The sequence below is a fragment of the Lontra canadensis genome, unplaced genomic scaffold (genome assembly GCF_010015895.1).
Source record: "Lontra canadensis isolate GAN:19392208 unplaced genomic scaffold, GSC_riverotter_1.0 scaffold47, whole genome shotgun sequence".
Lineage (NCBI taxonomy): Eukaryota > Metazoa > Chordata > Mammalia > Carnivora > Mustelidae > Lontra > Lontra canadensis.
The window spans coordinates 1,125,205-1,143,318 of record NW_022631041.1 but is presented as its reverse complement, the minus strand read 5'-3'; the positions used below and the strand labels follow the sequence as shown (position 1 = coordinate 1,143,318).

The window sequence follows — 18,114 nt, the reverse complement described above, 5'->3', positions numbered from 1 at the left end:
TCTATACTAAAGAGTTGATGTTTTATTTTAAAAGAATGATACTCAATTATGAACACATTTTTAGGGCCTGGGAAAATGATAACGTATGTCTTAGCAACTAACTCTACTTTCTAGAATGTACATGAGTGGGCTTGACTGAGGTGTTTCAATCATTAAGAACTACGTAAGGTGTTTCAATTTAAGAACTACTAAGTATGTTGTAAATAAGATAAAGTTTCCAAATTAATTTTCTAGTTCGATCTAAAAGAAAAATCCATGTAAAAATAGCCATTTAAAAGACCTCAGACATACGGTAAATTTACTTTCCTGAGAGGACAAATATTTTAAATTGAAAAACTTAATTTCCTAAATTTCACCAGGTCCCCTCCTCCTTCAGTTTTATTTTCTTCTGAGACTAGAGCTTAGATGTCTGACACTGCAATTTCATGTGACGGTTGTATAATATTTTAAGGTTTCAAATGACTTCCTCCCAGTCTCCTTTCTCACCCTGCCCAGCTGTCTCCCTACCACGCCACTCTTCCTGCCCCGTTCCCTGAGAAGTCTGCTCACTGGATGGAGAACGGAGTCCTTTCCTCCAAGGGTGCTGATACAAAATGAGTTGGATTTTTAAGATTTTGTTTTCTTAAAAGCCTGATGTTCTGCCTATGTTCAGATAACTGGAGCATAGAAATGTCTGTGCAACAAGAAACTAAGGCACCGTTTTTTTCTTTCCCTTCCTGTTTGGCCTTGGGAGCAAAAAGCAAAGACTAATGGGAAGCCAGGGTGGCAGGGCAGTCTCACGTCTCCTGGCAAGAAATGTATCAGTCACTGTACTGGGAGCTGTGTGTCAACAGCTGTCAGGACATAGACTTAAAACCTTGCCAGGAAAGCATTTTCTTCCTTGAGAAATAGGGAAATAAAGGCACAACAGCACCTTAAAAGAAGTTGGTTATGCCAACCAGAAAATCTTAACAATTTAGGACAACTTTGAAATGTTCTGGAACATGTTACAGAGAAAGTCATCCCTTTCTTGCTTATGACACCCAGAATTGTTTTTCCAGCTGTCTTCTTCCCTGCTAAGCCCATAATCATAATGGAAATCTTCCTCCGATGAAGAACGTCCGCTACTAGATGCCAGAGTGCCTACACATCAGCATGACTTACCAGTGGATATTTCCTTAACAACTGCATTTAAAAGGAAAAACATCAAATGGATCAGTGTGGTGTTTTCAAAGGAGTAGTCCATCAAAGGGACCCTTTTGGGAGTAGCATGGCAGGCAAAAGCACTGGGAAATAGACATCAAGATTTAGAAATGTGTCAAAGAATGGAGACTTTTCTGAAATGATGTGCAAAATCAGAGTATCATTGGTGTCCTCCAAATACAAGATGAGTGTCCAGAATGGCCCCAGTGCTGATTAGCGAGGGACGGGTAGACACTGGTTTCAGTAGGGCTGGTGGTGGGGCAAATGTTATCCGTTGGGGACTGGTGGGCATTCTCTAACCTTTGCGATTATATTTCCTCAATGTGAGTCTTCTACACGATGATGTCATAGACCCGGCCCACTCTGCCCAGCCATTCCCTCACAGCCTGGCGCACTCTGATGTCCGTCACGTGGCAGGTCAGCTGGCTGATGCACGGGAACACTGCTGGCTGGAGGGCTGTGAAGGTCTGGTCTGGAAGGATCTGAATCTGATTAAGAACGGTTAGCACCATGTTGGTCCACGCCTACGAGAAAGGATTGAGGAGAATTATTAGCAGCTTTTCTCTAGGTTCCTTTGAACTCTCGGGTGTGTGGCTAAGCCCTGCCAATTGGCAGGTGAGTTTTCTCAGGCTTTAGGTTGCAATAAATCAGTCTTTAGTAATTTACTATGGCTAAAAGTTGTCATTTTAAGTTCATCTACACAAGGCAGAGCAGAGTCTCCTTTAACATTAGGAATACCTTATTTTCAGGTTTCATGGACTACCGGCATACCTTGTTTTATTGTGCTTTGCTTTACTATGCTGTGTTTCCCAGATAGTGCTTTTTCTTTCTTCTCTTTTCAGACTGAACATCTGTGCAGCCCTGTGTGGAACATGTCCATTGGTGGCACCATTTTCCCCACAGTATTTGCTCACTTGGTATCTCTGTGTTACATTTTGATAATTCTCACAATATTTCAAACTTTTGCATTATTATTATATTTATTATTTTATTTGTTATGGTGATCTGTGCTCAGTGATCTTTGACGATGCTATTACTTGTTTTGGGGTGCCTATATAGAATGGTAAACATACTTGATAAATGTGTGTGTTCTGACTGCTCCACTGACCAGGTCCTTCATCTCTCTCCTGCTGCTCAGGTCTCCCTACTCCCTGAGACACAACTGTTACTGAAGCTAGGCCAATTAATAACCCCACACTGGCCTCTAAAGTTTTCAAAGAAAAGGAAGAGTCACAGATCTCTCCCTTTAAATCAAAACCTAGAAATGATTACGCTTAGTGAGGAAGGCATGCGGAAAGCCAAGATTGGCACAAGAACCTAGCTTCTAGCCTAGGTAAGCCAAGTTGTGAATGCAAAGGGAAAGTTCCTGAAGGAAATGAAAAGTTCTACTCAGTGAAGACAGAGATGACAAGAAAGAGAAACAACCTTAGTGCTGATACAGAGAAAGTCTGAGTGGTCTGGATAGAAGATCAAAGCAGCCACAACATTCCCTTCAGCCAAAGCCTAATCCAGAGCAAGGTGCTAACTCTCTTCAATTCTGTGAGGGCTTGGGAGGTGCAGAAGCTGCAGAAGAAAAGTCTGAAGCTTGCAGAAGTAGGTTCATAAGGTTTAAGGGAAAAAGCTGTTTCCATAACAGAAAGTTGCGAGGTGAAGTAGCAAGTGCTGATGTAGAAGCTGCAGGAAGTTCTCCAGAAGGTCTGACTCAGATCATTCACGAAGCTGGCTACACTAGACAACAGATTTTCAGTGTAGATAAAATAGCTGTCTATGGGAAGATGCCATCTAGGACATCATAGCAATAGAGGAGAAGTCAATGGCTGGCTTGAAAGAACAGGCTGACTCTTTAGTTAGGGGCTAATGCAGCTGGGGACTTTCAGCAGAAACCAGTGCTCATTTACCATTCTGAAAATTCTAGAACCCTTAAGAATTATACTAGATCTACTCTACCTGTGCTCCATAAATGGAAGAACAAAGCCTGGATGACAGCACATCTGTTTACAACATGGTTTACTGAATATTTTAAGCCCACTGTTGAGAACTACTACCCAGAAAAAAAGATTCCTTTTAAAATAATACTACTTTTTGAAAATAGTACAGAGGTTGCTCAAGAAGTTAAAAACAGAGTTACCCTACAACCCAGCAATTGCACCATTGGGTATTTATCCTGAAGATACAGATGTAGTGAAATGAAGGGGCACCTGTACCCCATTGTTCATAGCAGCAATGTCCATGATAGCCAAACTGTGAAGGAGCCAAGATGCCCTTCAGCAGATGAATGGATAAAGAAGATGTGGTTCATATAGACAATGGAATATTACTTAGCCATCAGAAAGGATGAATACCTACCATTTGCATTGACATGGATGGAATTGGAGGGGATTACGCTCAGTGAAATAAGTCAATTAGAGAAAGACAACTGTCATATGGTCTCACTCCTATGTGGAACATAAGGAATAGTGCAGAAGACCACAGGGGAAGGGAGGGAAAACTAAATGGGAAGAAATCAGAGAGGGAGACAAACCATGAGAGGCTCTTGACCCCAGGAAACAACCTGAGGGTTGCAGAAGAGAGGGGGTTGGGGGATGGAGTAACTGGGTGATGGGCATTAAGAAGGGCCCATGATCTGATGAGCACTGGGTGTGATATGCAACTAATGGGTCACTGAACACTACATCAAAAACTAATGATTGTCCTATATGCTGGCTAGTTGAAATTAAAAAAAATAAAAAATAGTACTGCTCATTGATAATGCTCTGGTTACTTAAGAGCCCTGATGGAGATACACAGTGAGATTACTGCCATTTTCATGCCCACTAACACAACATCTCTTCTGCAGTCCATGGATCAAGGAGTCATTATATAAGAAATCCATTTTGTAAAGCTATGGCTACCGTGGATAGTGATTCCTCTGATGGATCTGGGCAAAGTATATTGAGAACCTGGACAAATATTCACTATTCTAGATGCCATTAAGAACATTCGTGATTCATGGGAAGAGATCAAGACATCAACATGAACATCAACATTGGAAGAAGCCGATTCCAACCTCATGGATGACGGTGAGGGCTCAGGACTTCAGTGGCAGAAGTAACTGTGGTGGGAACAGCAGGGGAACTAGAATTAGCCTGCAGATGGGACTGGACTGCTGCAATCTCTTGATAAAACTTGAACAGATGAGGAGCTGCTGCTTATAGATGAGCAAAAAAAGTGGTTTCTTGAGATGGAAACTACTCCTGGTCAAGATGCCATGAGGATTGTTGAAGTGACAACTAAGGATTTAGAATATCATATAAATTTAGTTGATAAAGCAGCTACAGGGTTTGAAAAGACTGGCTCCCATTTTGAAAGAAGTTCTACTGTGGGTAAATGTTACCAAACAGCATTGCATGCTACAGAGAAATCGTTTGTGAAAGAGTCAATGCAGTAAACTTTATTGCTGCCTTACTTTAAGAAACTGTCACAGCCATCCCAACCTTCAGCAACCACTACCCTGATCAGTCAGCAGCTATCAATGTTGAGGCAAGACCTTCCATTGGCCGAAAGACTGGCTGAAAAGGTCAGACGATGGTTAGCATTTTTTAGCAATAAAGTATTTTTTTAAATTAAGGTATGTGTATAGATATATATATTTCTAGATATGCTATTACACACTTTATAGACTACAGTATAGTGTAAACATAACTTTCACACGCACTGGGAAACCAAAAAATTCATCTGACTCACTTTGATATTTGCTTTACTGCAGTTGTCTGGAGTCAAACCCACAGTATCTCCAAGGTATGCCTGTACACAAATCTTATTTATTCCTCAGATTTTTAAAGGCACTCTTGCCTTCTCATAATGAAATTTCCATGGGACATAGGACATTCTTAATTATCAGTCTCTATAATGCCTAGCAAACTGGAATAGGACTACCTTCCCTCAGAATAACTTTTTTAAAATCATAAGCAAATCTCCAAGACATGAAGAAAATGAAGACATGTTATTTGTCAAGAAGGTCATCTATTTTAGAACAAACATACATTTCCATTTGATTGGGCTTTTACAAATCTAGTCTGCTTTTTCTGGATTCTGAAGTTTGGTTCTACATTCAAGTACCTTATAGGAAAATAAGGCATCCTGCAAGAGTCATGCTAAGTCCAAATTTATGTTTATTCTGAGAACATGTTTTTGTGTCAGTTCACAGAATCCTAGGATCTCAGATCTCCCAACTTATGCCTGTGACAGGAGCCCAAATTTAAACACATGGATTATTTTTAAAGGGTCTCTATGACTCTAGATCCCTCTGTTTCTCTTTTACCGTCTCATCTATTCTTAAATTGAACAAACAGTACTAACACTTTTCTTCTCAAGCTGAGTTTTTGAAGTACCATGGAATTATGAGTATTAAATATATGAAGGAACAGGAATAATCAAAGCCCTCTAAAGAATGAGATGTGTTATGTGCTCCTAATGGGTTAGAAAACCTTGAGATGAAAACACTGGTATTCACGGGTATAACCACATAATAATAGGCACTTCGCTTTTTTTCCTTTACGTTTCTTCCATGCCTCTTCCAATCATCAACTCAGGACCCTATGCCAGTGAAAGCACATCTCGTTTAGAAGTTTCAGCTTCATCTTGTTTATCCAGGTGAGTTCTGAGTTCTCAATATCTTGTATAACCCTTAAAAATAATTCCTGAAGTTATGTAAGAGTAAAATTTCACACTGCTCTATTGACCCAGATGGATGCTCCAGCTTAGGCTCGGCCCACCCTCTGACTTTGGTGGGGAAATGGGTTGGTCTCCTACTGATGTCTATTGATTTACACAATGCGTGAGTGTTCCATGAGGGGGACACGTCTGCCCCTGGAAGGCTAGCCCCCCCCCCACCCCCAACACACACACTGCTGGGTGTGCCTCCCGGCATCCCCAGGCTAATGGGAACCCACCTGGATCTGTGCTTCCGCGTCCCTCACAGAGACACTCAGGGAGCTCCCGGTGGAGCCGGAGCGGGGCCTCTTCTCCTGTCGCAGCAGCTCAGGGCCCGCGCTGAATGAATGGCGCATCTGGCCCTGGTCTATCAAGTGCTGGGGACGCTGAAGCAGCGGGGAGTCCTGGCCCCGCGGACCCAGTGGCTCTCCCTTCTTCTCCCCTTTGACCTCTTTGGGGAATGTGGGCAGGTTATGCTGCTGCTTCCTCTTTTTGTATTCGGTCATCAGTTTGGAGATGGTTTTGTCGGCGGCCATGGTGTAGATCTTGTTGCCTGCGTTCTCCCACCATTCCTTCTTCCGGCTTGGGTCCTTCTTCTCCACCTTGGGGCTCGGCGGCAGCAGCAGCAAGTCCCCGCCGCCCGCCCTCAGGCTGCCGGCCTCGCCGGCATGATCCCGGGTCTGACTCCGGTCGTCCTCGGAAGGGGTGTCTTTCCCCGAGAACCCCCCGGTTGAGGGGGTGGACGACTCTGACTGGAAGGATGGAAGGATGAAGAACGGGTCAGTCTTGAAGACGGGGACCTCCTCCAGGCTGCTCTCCAGGTCCAGGTGCATCTGGATGTAGTTGTTGCACAGCTCCATGCACAGCTTGTGCAGCCGCTTGACCAGCCACACCCAGTCAGCGTTGCTGATGGGCTGCACGCTCAGGGAGGGCAGCCGGGCCCGCCACTGCCTCTTCTCCTTGCCCCTCGGGGGGCTCACCTGGGCCGTCTCCTCAAAAATGTCCTCGTCTTCGGATGAGCACTGCTGGGACGAATCTGTGCTTCTCTCCTCGTCCTCAAAAAGCACCTTCTTCACTTGCTCGGCGGTGATGGTTTCCTGGTTGGTGAGGACAGCACAGACCAGCGCGTGGAAATAAATATTAAAACTCATGGCGGACTGGCGGTAGAGGTTGGCCGCGCCTCCAATGCCCGACACCTTCTTCAGCAGGCACTTCAGCCCGGGGCTGGTGTCGAACTCCCGCGCCGTCCTGTATGAGTCCAGCAACAGGTCAAAGATGACCGCCAGGTTCTGCATGGAGATGTACCTGAGGAAGCCGGCCAGCTTGGCCTCTGGGACTTGCACTGTCTTCTCTTCCCCAGGGGAGGGGCCCTTGACGAACTCTTCTAACAAGATATCATACAAGTTCTGGAGTAACACCTGGTGGGATAGCAGGCTCACCACAATTTCCCTGAAAGAAACGCTTCAAATGAAAAGAAGGGATTGATTAGTAGCCTTCTTCCCAATGTGGGTTACTTTAAAGGGATTCCAGTGTTACACATTTTAGAATGACATAGGCAAAACTATAGGCTAAACTGCTTTATTTCAATGCCTTCTTTTAAAAAGGGCAAATTTGGGGGTGCCTGATTAGGCGGCTTCCTTCGACTCAGCTCGTGATCCCGGGGTCCTTGGGGATTGGACCCCGCATCAGTCTCCCTGCTCAGCGGGGGCGTCTGTTTCTCCTTCTCTCTCTGCAGCCTCCCCAACTCCGGCATGCTCGCTTTCTCTCTCTCAAGTAGAGAAATAAAATCTTAAAAAAAAAAAATTAAAGGCCAACTTCTGGAGCCATTACATGATCACCATTTTAGTCATGATTAATGGAATTGCCGATACTTCCTAAAATCTAGGCACTGTATGATATTACCGTTTTATAAAAACTTTTCAATATAGGCACAGTAATGGGATACAACATTTGACATTTTATTAGTCATAACATGAAGGAGATAAAATCAGAAAGTAATAACGTCTGGTCAATTCTCTGAATTTTAAGTGTCTTTCTTCTCTACTGTGTGGGCTTTTTTCTCAACCCCAAAGTTGTGAGCAATCTCACTGAAGTCTAGCTTTCTAGGGACCAAACCAGTTTACCAGGATTAACTTTTAATGCCTTCGGTGAGTGGATGTAAAAACTTCAGTGCTTCCAGCACGTGAGATGAATGAGGTCCAAACATTCGCAATATTAATAAATAAGTCAAGCTTTCTAAACCAAACCTAGGAGAGAAAAAGCCATGTTCGCTCAACACGTACAATTCTCTCCCGTGTCTGTTCCTGCTATCATGGCCCACGGGACACCTCTGTGGACCCTGAATGCTCTTTTGGATCCACTGAGATGCCCCTCAGGTCAGCTGTGTGGCATGGGGGTGGGGCGAACCCTCCCCGGACACCTGGCCAGGACTCCTGGTTGAGAAGCGGGCACAGCCCACATAAGGAAGCCTTCAAAGTGCCCTTTGGTGATTTGGCCTCTTTTGTTTGGTTGGATTCTTAGACTAAGAAAACAATTTCAATTCTAGGCACTACCTTTACTAAATATTTTAATTCACCCTTGTGGTTTGTGGTTTATGGTTTCACTTTGTTTTCAGTGCTCTTGGAATTGCATGAAAGTAGCTTATGCCATTATGTTGCAAACTAATTTTCCTCACAGGGTAATTATAAAATTATGATGCTTGGATTAATTGCTTATTTCAGAGATCCAACTATTATGTCAATATGTCTAGCCATGACCTTGCATTTAAAAAGGACTCTTTTAGCAGAAAAGAACACAAATGCTTCATACACTTAAGGGCTGAACTTGCCCTTGGTGGGGTGGTACACTGAGGGAACACAGTAGGCTCAGCCTAGATCTGTCATTTACAGACTCCAACCCTTTCTAAAAAATCACTGAAGTAATTTTTTCTTTTTGGTGGTAAAATATACATGTTATAAAGTTGCTACTGGAGCCATTTTAAAAAGTACAATTCAGTAGCATTAAGCACCTGCACAATTTTGGGTAACTGTCACCACTGTTTCTAGAATCTTTTCATCCCAAACTCAATACCCCTTGAACAATAACTCCCCATCCCCTCCCCCCTCCTTTTGGTAAATTATTTAAGGTATTAGGAACTGTGAATATGCATTTTTCTGGAGAAGAGGGCTCAGAAAGCCACCAATTTGGTCTAACGCTTCATGTCTACAGCTATAGGACGCTAACTAAAGGGAACTTCTGTCACCAGGCACTCAGGTCTGTTCCCTTGTCTGTCGGCCCCAGGACACTATGCAGGGCAGCCTGTTATTCCTCTATGTCCCAGGGCCTGGGAAACTGGTGAGAACAGTACTCAGTAAATGTCCAAGACCAACGGAGTAACAGACAGATTGGCTCTATGCACAGGTGCCTGCACAGATTGCTACCTGGAGGAAGTGTTCTCCTGGGGAAACGGCTCAGACACCTCAACCCGTGCCCCTGGCAGCTGGACTCCTGCGGCAGGAACCACAGTGAGAGGTGGGAGTCTGACCAACCTTCAGAAGGCATGACACCACAGCCCACAGGACATGATCTGTTACCTTTCCTGAGAGCTGGAAAGCCCTTTCCCAGCAAATATTTAAAAGGACGGTGGATTTGAGGCCATGTTTGAATTTTGGAGCATCTTTATCAGCCAAGATCATCCCCTTTGATGCTTTAGGAGACAAAATTGCTAAGGGTGCATGTGAAAAGGACAGAAAATTCCTTTTGCTTTAGGTTCAAGCCACACGATGCACAATAAGAAAAGAAAAGAAGCCAGGACAATAGTGAGATAAGCATTTCAGAAAGGCACGGAAAGAGTAAAATAACTGGTTACAGAGTGCAACTTTTCTTTTAAAAATTTTTCAGTGTTCCAGAATTCATTATTCATGCACCACACCCAGTGCTCCATGCAATACGTGCCCTCCATAATACCCACCACCAGCCTCACCCAACCTCCCGCCCCCCACCCCTCCAAAACCCTCAGTTTGTTTCTCAGAGTCTACAGTCTCTCATGGTTACTCTCCCACTCCAATTTCCCTCAACTCAATTCTCCTATCTCCCCATGTCCTCCGTGTTATTCCTTATGCTCCACAAGTAAGTGAAACCATGTGATAATTGACTCTCTCTGCTTGACTTATTTCACTCAGCATAATCTCTTCCAATGCAACTTTTAAAGATTTTATTTATTTTACAGAGAGCGAGACACAGTGAGAGAGAGAGCACAGCAAGGGGAGTGGGAGAGGGAGAAGCAGGCTTCCCACCAAGCAGGGAGCCTGATGTGGGGCTCGATCACAGCACCCTGGGATCATGAGCTGAGCCAAAGGCAGACGCTTAACGACTGAGCCACCCAGGCATCCCCAGAATGCAACTTTTAATCACCTATTCTGACAGGAGCTAAATAAAATCAACAGATAATTTCTCAATTTGTTGTCCCCAAGTGTTTCAACCTTTTTCTCCACCGCCCGTTACTAAGGGGACTGTGCAGTGCTTCTGAGGCCAAGTGCAAAGGAAAGCTGTCCTCCTGGAGAGTTAATTGTCCAACAGGTGGCTGACATAAGACATGCTAATACTAGCTTCAGAGAGAAACGGACCCAGAATTTCAAGTACCACATCTTAAAGCTCACATACGTGGTGGTTTGGGTAAAGTTCGGGGCTATCCCTGCCAACGTGATTTAAAACCACACCCAGATTTCTCTTTATTAATAGGTCTTTTTTCCACGGGTGACTTCAACATGGACCTTTGAGGATACACTGGATGGTATGTACAGGAACCTTCCGTAGGTCTAACTATAACTCATGCTATATCTTTTGCTAAGCTAAGAACTGCTCTGTAATAAGAGTCAAATCCATGTACGCCAGATGGCTCCCTGCCTTTGTGCTTGTGTGCCCCGGGACAGCTGGTCCAGTCTCTCTGAATGTTTCCCTGTGGTAAAATGGGAGTGGAAACAGCCGCTGTGGCTCACATATAGTGCTCAAATAGTCATCGTCATTATTTGTGTGCTGAAGTTTAAAAATGGGAGATTTCAATGGAGGCTATTATCTTCAAGTCTAGGAATAAGAGTTTTTAGGCAAAATGATAGTCTTTAAAAAGGGCAAGATTAGGGGCACCTGTATGGCTCAGTAGGTTAAGCATCGACTCTTGATTTCAACTCAGGTCATGATCTCAGGGTCTGGGATTGGGCTGCGTTGGGCTCCGCATTCACTGGGGAGTCTCCTTGAGGTTCTCTCTCCTCCTCTCCCCCCCAGCTCTCTCTAAAATAATAAATGAGTAAATCTAAAAAGCTTAAGATTCATGTGGCAGGGCACAGATCTTTTTGTCTCCTGACAGTTGTATTGCTCATGAGAAGTTGATGTATTTCTCCCCAAAACAGTATGAATCATGCCTTACGCTACAAATTTGTTTTAAAAGGCATAGTATGGACAATACTATAGACACACTGAGTTGTGTCCCCTCTCCTCCCGATTCATATGTCAAAGTCCAAACCTATAGTACCACAGAGTGACTGGATATGGAGATAAGGTCTTGAAAAATAATTAGGGCAGGCCCTAATCCACCGTATGTCCGGTGTCCTTATAAGAAGAGATTAGGATGCAGGCATGTACAGAAGAGTGATCCAAGTGAAGACACAGGGAGAGAACATCCAACCAGAAGCCAAGGGGAGAGGCTCTCAGAAGGAACTAGCCCTGCCACTATCTGGATCTTGGACTTCTAGGCTCCAGAACTGTGAGCAAATGCATTTCTGTTGTTTGAGCCACCCAGTGGAGGGTACTCACGTGAAGCGTGGAAGCTCTGGTTAAAAAGTGAACAATTTTCTGTAAAAACCCTTGCTAAATGACTCTATGAATATTTTCAGTATTCTTAGCCAAAGCTTGGATTACAAGCAGCCAGAAGTGAAGATAAACGGACTTCCCTCATTCTAAGTTGTCCACATGTTTAAGCTTCTTCGCTGCTTACCTTTTCTTGGTGTGTCCATTTGGCTTCTCATCAGGAGGCAGTTCAATAATGAGCTGACAGGACTGTGCGTGATCGAAGTTGTTCGGAGTCTTCGGTGAGCACTGGGTGTCCAACATAAACACCTGCAAAGGTATGCAAAGGTTCAGTTCGGAGCTCCATCATCCTCAACATGGCTCTGCCAGGGACTGGCTGGATGGCTCTGGGTAAGTTGCTAACTCTTCCTACTCATCTCACCTATAAAAATGAGGTTGATAATGGTCTTCTACCTGGTGTGTTTGTTGGGAGGGTTAATATGTATCATGTACATATAGTGTTAGAAGAATAAACATTCAGAAGTTAGCAGCTGACACTAATACTAATAACATATTTTATAAGATGACAACTCATTACACTCCAACTAGCAAGCGCTGATATTTAATATTAATTGAGAGTAAATAAAGAGGGGCTGTGTTTGTAAAAAAAAAAAAAATCTCTGATTTTGACATCTGTGTGGTATTATATTCTGTCCAACACAGGAGGAAGAAATTAATTAGGGTCCCCTCTCCGGACTCTGGATGTGGACATGCTACTCTACGGGACGGTGGGAAAAGTGACTAAAAAAACTGTAAGCACTTCTTGATTCTTCCCTTTGAAAATAGAAGTACTTTTTTCTTTTATTTTAAAAGCTTTTATTTATTTATTTGACATACAGAGATCACAAGCAGGCAGAGAGGCAGGCAGAAAGAGAGGAAGGGAAGCAGGCTCCCTGCTGAGCAGAGAGCCCGATGTGGGGCTCGATCCCAAGACCCTGGGATCATGACCTGAGCCGAAGGCAGAGGCTTTAACCCACTGAGCCACCCAGGCACCCCAATAGAAGTACTTTTAAATGTTTTCTTTCCAAAGTTTTTGGTTAGGGACTGAGGAAGAGAAAATATTAAAAAGTAAAAGCTTCACTAAATGGCCTCTCCCTTTTTTCTCCATTAACGATCTACTGTTTCAGAAGGTTCCGTGTTCTTGCTGTGTGGTGGGATGTAGTTTGGAAGCCCATTGTGAGCACAGGGGAGGATTGTTAGCAGTGTGATGGACTCCCCTTAGGGAAGCTATCCTGTCAGAGGATGGCCTCTTGGCTTCTTGTTACGGTGCCTTTCTGTGGTGGCTGTTCGTTACAGCTGTGTGGGCCGAAGTGGATCCTCACTGCAGCCTTGTTCCTTCTCTTCCAACCTCTGCAGACTGGCCATGGATGCTTCAGTGGGATGTGCTCTCTCCCTTCCCGACAGAACCGTCATGTCCTGGGCTGTCATGAATGTGGACAGCAGAGGGTGGGAGAAGCAGAGAGTGGAAGGTTCTTGACCCACCCTGTGAGGTGTGCTAGGGAAAGCCCTTTAGAAACCAGACCTAGCCAGGAAACGTCTCAACTGATAATCAGGGTATCCTGGATTATTTATGTCCTAAGGGAGATTTTATTAAGGATTTGAACAGATCTTCTAGAAAAAGGGTGCCTTTGAATATAACCCCCAATTCACTTTATTTTTCTAAAGAATTAGAATACTTAACCAAAAATTTAATCCAACACTGCATATACATTTATAAAAATTGCTTAATGTTTTAAACATACCACACATTTGCAAAATATCTTCTGCATGCGAAGACATACTTCAAATACGTCTGTTGCCACTAAATGATAGACTGAATTCTCAACAACCACTCACTATTTTGAATATATGTATATTTAGGGACAGTGCTTAATCCTGCTGCTGGAAGCCCCATGCAGTCTATCTCAGAGTTAGACTGACATGTCACTTAAGTATTTGGGGGCATGTCTGTAGCTAGTGCTAATGTTGGAAGGCCTTTTGTGATTTAGTAACTCTCAGACTCAACAGACATTAAGTAAGTGTCTTCTACATGCCTTGCTCTAGGAACACCAGGGGAAAGTATATAGAATATGTTCTCTGCTCAGGAGATCACAACCAACTTTTCTGCCTTCTGACATTTGCCAGAAGAAAAAAGTCATTGGTACATGGTGATCCCTGCATGTGTAAGTATATTTTAATTTTACTTATGACTTACATTCCACTGAAATTAAGTAGCTTGAAAAAGGCTCTGAAGGGGAGATATAAGGAAAAAACCAAATAGGTCTGCCATCCTTAGGCACTTGTAGACTGCAAGTAACATCAATATTTAAGCAAATATGGATAATATAAGGAGTCCAAGCAAATCAAGTGGTATATGAAGTGTAGTGGCCAGGGAGAGAAAGGACTTTAGCTGATCTGGGCACTGCAGGATGCCCTAAGAAAGAGATGGTAGAGAGGATTCTAATGCTATTGACTGCGTTAGTCATTCCTCATCAAGAACAGTACTGACAAGATGTCAGAGCCAGGAGGGGTAGCTCCCTAACAGAATGAAAGTCTGGTGATGCAGGACCATCAGGAAGAAGCTTCTAGAAGTCCCCAGTCCTTACCTGCTGAGCCATGGCTCGAATGCGCCAGTACTCCGCCTCGGCACTGGGGGAGGAGGAGGGGGCTGCCACCCTCACCTGGCAGCCTTCCCCACTGAAGCTCTCGGTGCCGCTGTGGAAGCAGCCCAGCAGATCCTGGGGAGAAACACAGCAGAGGTTCCCTGGGTGCCCCCGGCCCTGTCCTGAGTGTCCCTCAGTCTGGGACAAAAGCACTGCTCTGACAGCTTCTTTTTCTGCCCCTGTAGGAGTTCAAGAGAGGCTGCCTTCCAGGAGGAGGAGGGCGGCATCCAGATACCCCACCTGACAGGCATGAGGGGACAACGGGAGACGGGAACCCGCTCTAGCTCTCTCTGCCAGCAGTTTACCTTCACGGGCTTGAGCGTGGCGGAGAAGGCGTCCTGCAGGGCACAGCAGGCCAGCCTCCACATTTCTTCAGTGAACACGGGGCCCGCAGTAACGAGGACGTACCTGTTCGAGGAGACAAGGAAAGGATTCTTGAATCTGTACGTGTTGTTGCCCTTACAGAAGCATACCCAGATTCATCCCACAGCTTCCATGCACGCCTTGCTCCCTCTTGTCTTCAACCCAGCTGGTGTTCCACTGTCCCAACATGATTTCCTAAGGCATTCCACTATAAAATATCAATGGGTCCCCATGACAAACAGGGCAATGTTTCAATTTAGGCTTGCATGCAAGACTGTATATATTCTGTACTATTTTTTCCATTCTAGCCCCATTTTCTACTACTCCTGGACAAATACCAACCAAAATAACTGTTACTGGTGACTCCAATCTCCATGCATAGGTCTGTGATGTTCTGCTTACAATTCCCCAACTAGCAAGAGCTTGCCCACCTTGGGGGACCTAACAAAGTGTCATCAATAGAAAAAGCTCTTGCTGACCATCTAACTCCCCTGCCCTCCTTCGCCTGTAGAATAACTCCTTCCTATTATCATTTTCTATGCATCTCTTTCTGTTATGTCCCTTAGAAAGGGCTATAAACCTCTCAAGGGCAGGGGCCTTGGCTGACTTCTCATGCAGCTGAGTACCTCTCGTATAATGCCTACACGATAAATATTTGCTGATTAAACACTGAAATGAGGAATTACTGGCATATACATGCAGACATTTTTACCTTTAGAAAGCAATCCAAAAGTGAATTGCTATAATAAAATAATCCTGTTGGATTTCATAATAAAAACTGTGGAGAGCTAGGGAAGGTTTTTCCTCACCTAATACAGGAGCAGCCCACTCTGGAGATGGTTTCTGTGGGCTTGGCCACACAGGCTACCAGTAACTCAAACAGGTCCTTCAGCATCGTGTTGATCATACTCTCATACCGGATGTCTACATGGAAAAGTAAAACCAAGATTTCACTCAACCCTGTTGTAAAGGAGGGGGTTGAAAAGGCATCTATAGCTAAAGGAGAAAGTCTGAGCAATAAAAAAAATATAAATATCTGGGGAGAAAAAGTAATTTTCTTGGATTTTTTAAAACTTGATTTTAGCTTGTATTAATCATTTTATGATGAAGTATGTGGCTTTGGTGTGTTGTACATTTTTCAAAGTTATGCATATAAGTTATGCATATAATATAATGCATATATGCACAAATCTACCTACACAGAATAGAACACAGAACAGCCTGAATAGTAGCTAGTAAAAAAAATTTAAATTCTTAAAAAGAAAAGAGAAAAATGAAACGTATACTTCCCTTACACCTGATAGACTAATTAAATGCTCCTGGCAAACAAACCCTCTCTCAGCTTACTATCTTCAACTTCTCAGTCTGGCTTCAGTCTGCACACTATCCCCAGATTAAAGAAAATGAGACCTTCCCAAATCACATTCTATTTTCCCAATTCAAGAAATACACCTGTATTCTTTTCCTCAAAGTCCTTGTGATGACACAGATCCAATTTTCAGTAGCCTCCTCAGTGATTTTGTGCTGGGCAAAGCAACGATCTAGTTGAGAACATCTACCCCTAGGGATAGTTACCGTTACATGTGGAAACACCCACTTGTTTTCTTTCTCTATTAATGTTCCTTTTTTGTGGAGTCAAGTTGTCATTAAATCTAATAGAGCTACCCATTTCTTATCTTTGTTTTTTGACTCTCCCTTGGGGTAAACATCTTATGAGTTTCTCTAACCTCTCCAACAAGGGAGCCCCTTACCTCTTCTTTATAAAGAAAAGCCAAGGGCATATAGAATTATAACATCTAGGGCCAACAGTGATTTTTTTTTTCTGACTTCAATATACTATCCACCACATGCTTTTTCAAAGTGCCACAGATATTAAGATGCTTCACCCTTAACCTCCTAAGCAGCTTCTTGCCTATAACTGAAGCTTTTGTTAAAATCTTCTCTCCTCCATTTAGCCTCCCAGAGGAGGCAGGAGGCTATACCCCCTTCTCACTCCCAGACCACAGGGCCAGTTCTTTTTTTAATTGATTATATACTTGAATTTGCCTCCCCTCTTCTCATGCACAGATCTACTAGATGGCATTACATTTCTAGTCACATACGTATTTTAAGTGTCAAGTTTCATTTTGATAATCTAGGAGAAGGTTGGCACTGACCATATACTTCCCTTTGAGAAATTTCCAGACAAAATCATACACTGGTATTTATAAGCACTTTTAGACAGTGATGCTTCCCGTGAAAAAAATATGCTCAGCATGGACTTCTATGGGAGCATAGATACCTGAGTGTATAAAGCTTTGAATGTGCTCCACCACCAGCTCACAAGACAGGCCAATGGCATGCTTAAAATTGGCAGAAGCTGCATCCCAGTATGAATGGTCTTTATGGCTACGACGGAGCCACACAGACATCACAGGGAGGAGAAGGTGAACAACTGCATAGATACCAAATCCTGGTCCTGAAAAAGAAAAATTAGCATCAGAACTGTGATTGCAACAGCTTTCCTATAGGGAAATGGAAGTCACTGCCATGGCTTGGCATGGCCCTTCTCTTTCACAGGAGCCCTCCTTCCCCCTCTCTTAGAAGCTGCAAGGAAAGAGAATTTACTACTAATTAGGGAATATATGGCCTTCGGTGGCATTTTTCTTTAAGATTTATTTTAGAGAGCATTTGAGCAGGAGGGGCAGAAGGAAAAGAGAGCATCTCAAGCAGACTTCCTGCTGAGTGCAGAGCTGGACATGGGGGATCGATCCCAAGAGCCCGAAATCATGACCTGAGCCAAAATCAGTCAGAAGCTTAACTGACTGGGCCACCCAGGTGCTCCTCTTTTTTGTTTCTGTATGAATTTAGTTATGCAAATGACACACAAATAAATTCATAAAAATTCAAATAATACCCATAAAGCTAAAGTATCACCTGATTAACTCCAGTCCCCAGATGTAAACATACAGATGCCTATACACATATAAGAAAATAACTTCTAAAGTGTACATACAAGTATCTATAGGAAACATCAAGAAACACATTAACATGAGTTAGAGATCATTCTGTGTCAGTGGATTTAGATATTCCTCATTTTTACTGCGACAGACTGTTCTGTTGTTTGTATACACAATAGTTATGTCTCTGTTCCCTTACTGATGGACAGTTAAGGTGTTCTAATTTTTTGCTTTATAGATAATGCTATAGTGAAAATCCTTGTGAAAGTGATCGGTTTTTAAAGCTCTGATCACAAAAACAAGCATCCGTTTCCTAATAAACAGAAAACATAAGAATACAAAGAAGAAAGAAACCTTGCCCACAGAGATAATCACATTTTTGTTCGACTTCTAGTCTTTTTGAATGTACGTATGTATTTATAGATGCATAAACTTTCATGTTGTGATTATATTCCATAGTATATATACCTTAAATG

At 43.4% G+C, this 18,114-nt stretch overlaps 1 protein-coding gene across 3 annotated transcripts in view; it reads right to left on the bottom strand.

Moving 5' to 3' along the window:
- Positions 1–1,514: 1,514 nt before the first annotated feature.
- ARFGEF3 (ARFGEF family member 3) overlaps positions 1,515–18,114 on the bottom strand; it is a 173,992-nt gene continuing 157,392 nt past the window's right edge. For all 3 annotated transcript variants that reach the window (XM_032873025.1, XM_032873027.1, XM_032873026.1), the window contains 7 exons: positions 16,981–17,157; positions 15,509–15,623; positions 14,642–14,744; positions 14,280–14,411; positions 11,843–11,964; positions 6,114–7,335; positions 1,515–1,706 (listed from right to left, as the gene is read on the bottom strand). In XM_032873025.1, the coding sequence (XP_032728916.1) occupies positions 1,515–1,706; positions 6,114–7,335; positions 11,843–11,964; positions 14,280–14,411; positions 14,642–14,744; positions 15,509–15,623; positions 16,981–17,157 (2,063 nt within the window). The remainder of the gene's footprint in view (positions 1,707–6,113; positions 7,336–11,842; positions 11,965–14,279; positions 14,412–14,641; positions 14,745–15,508; positions 15,624–16,980; positions 17,158–18,114) is intronic.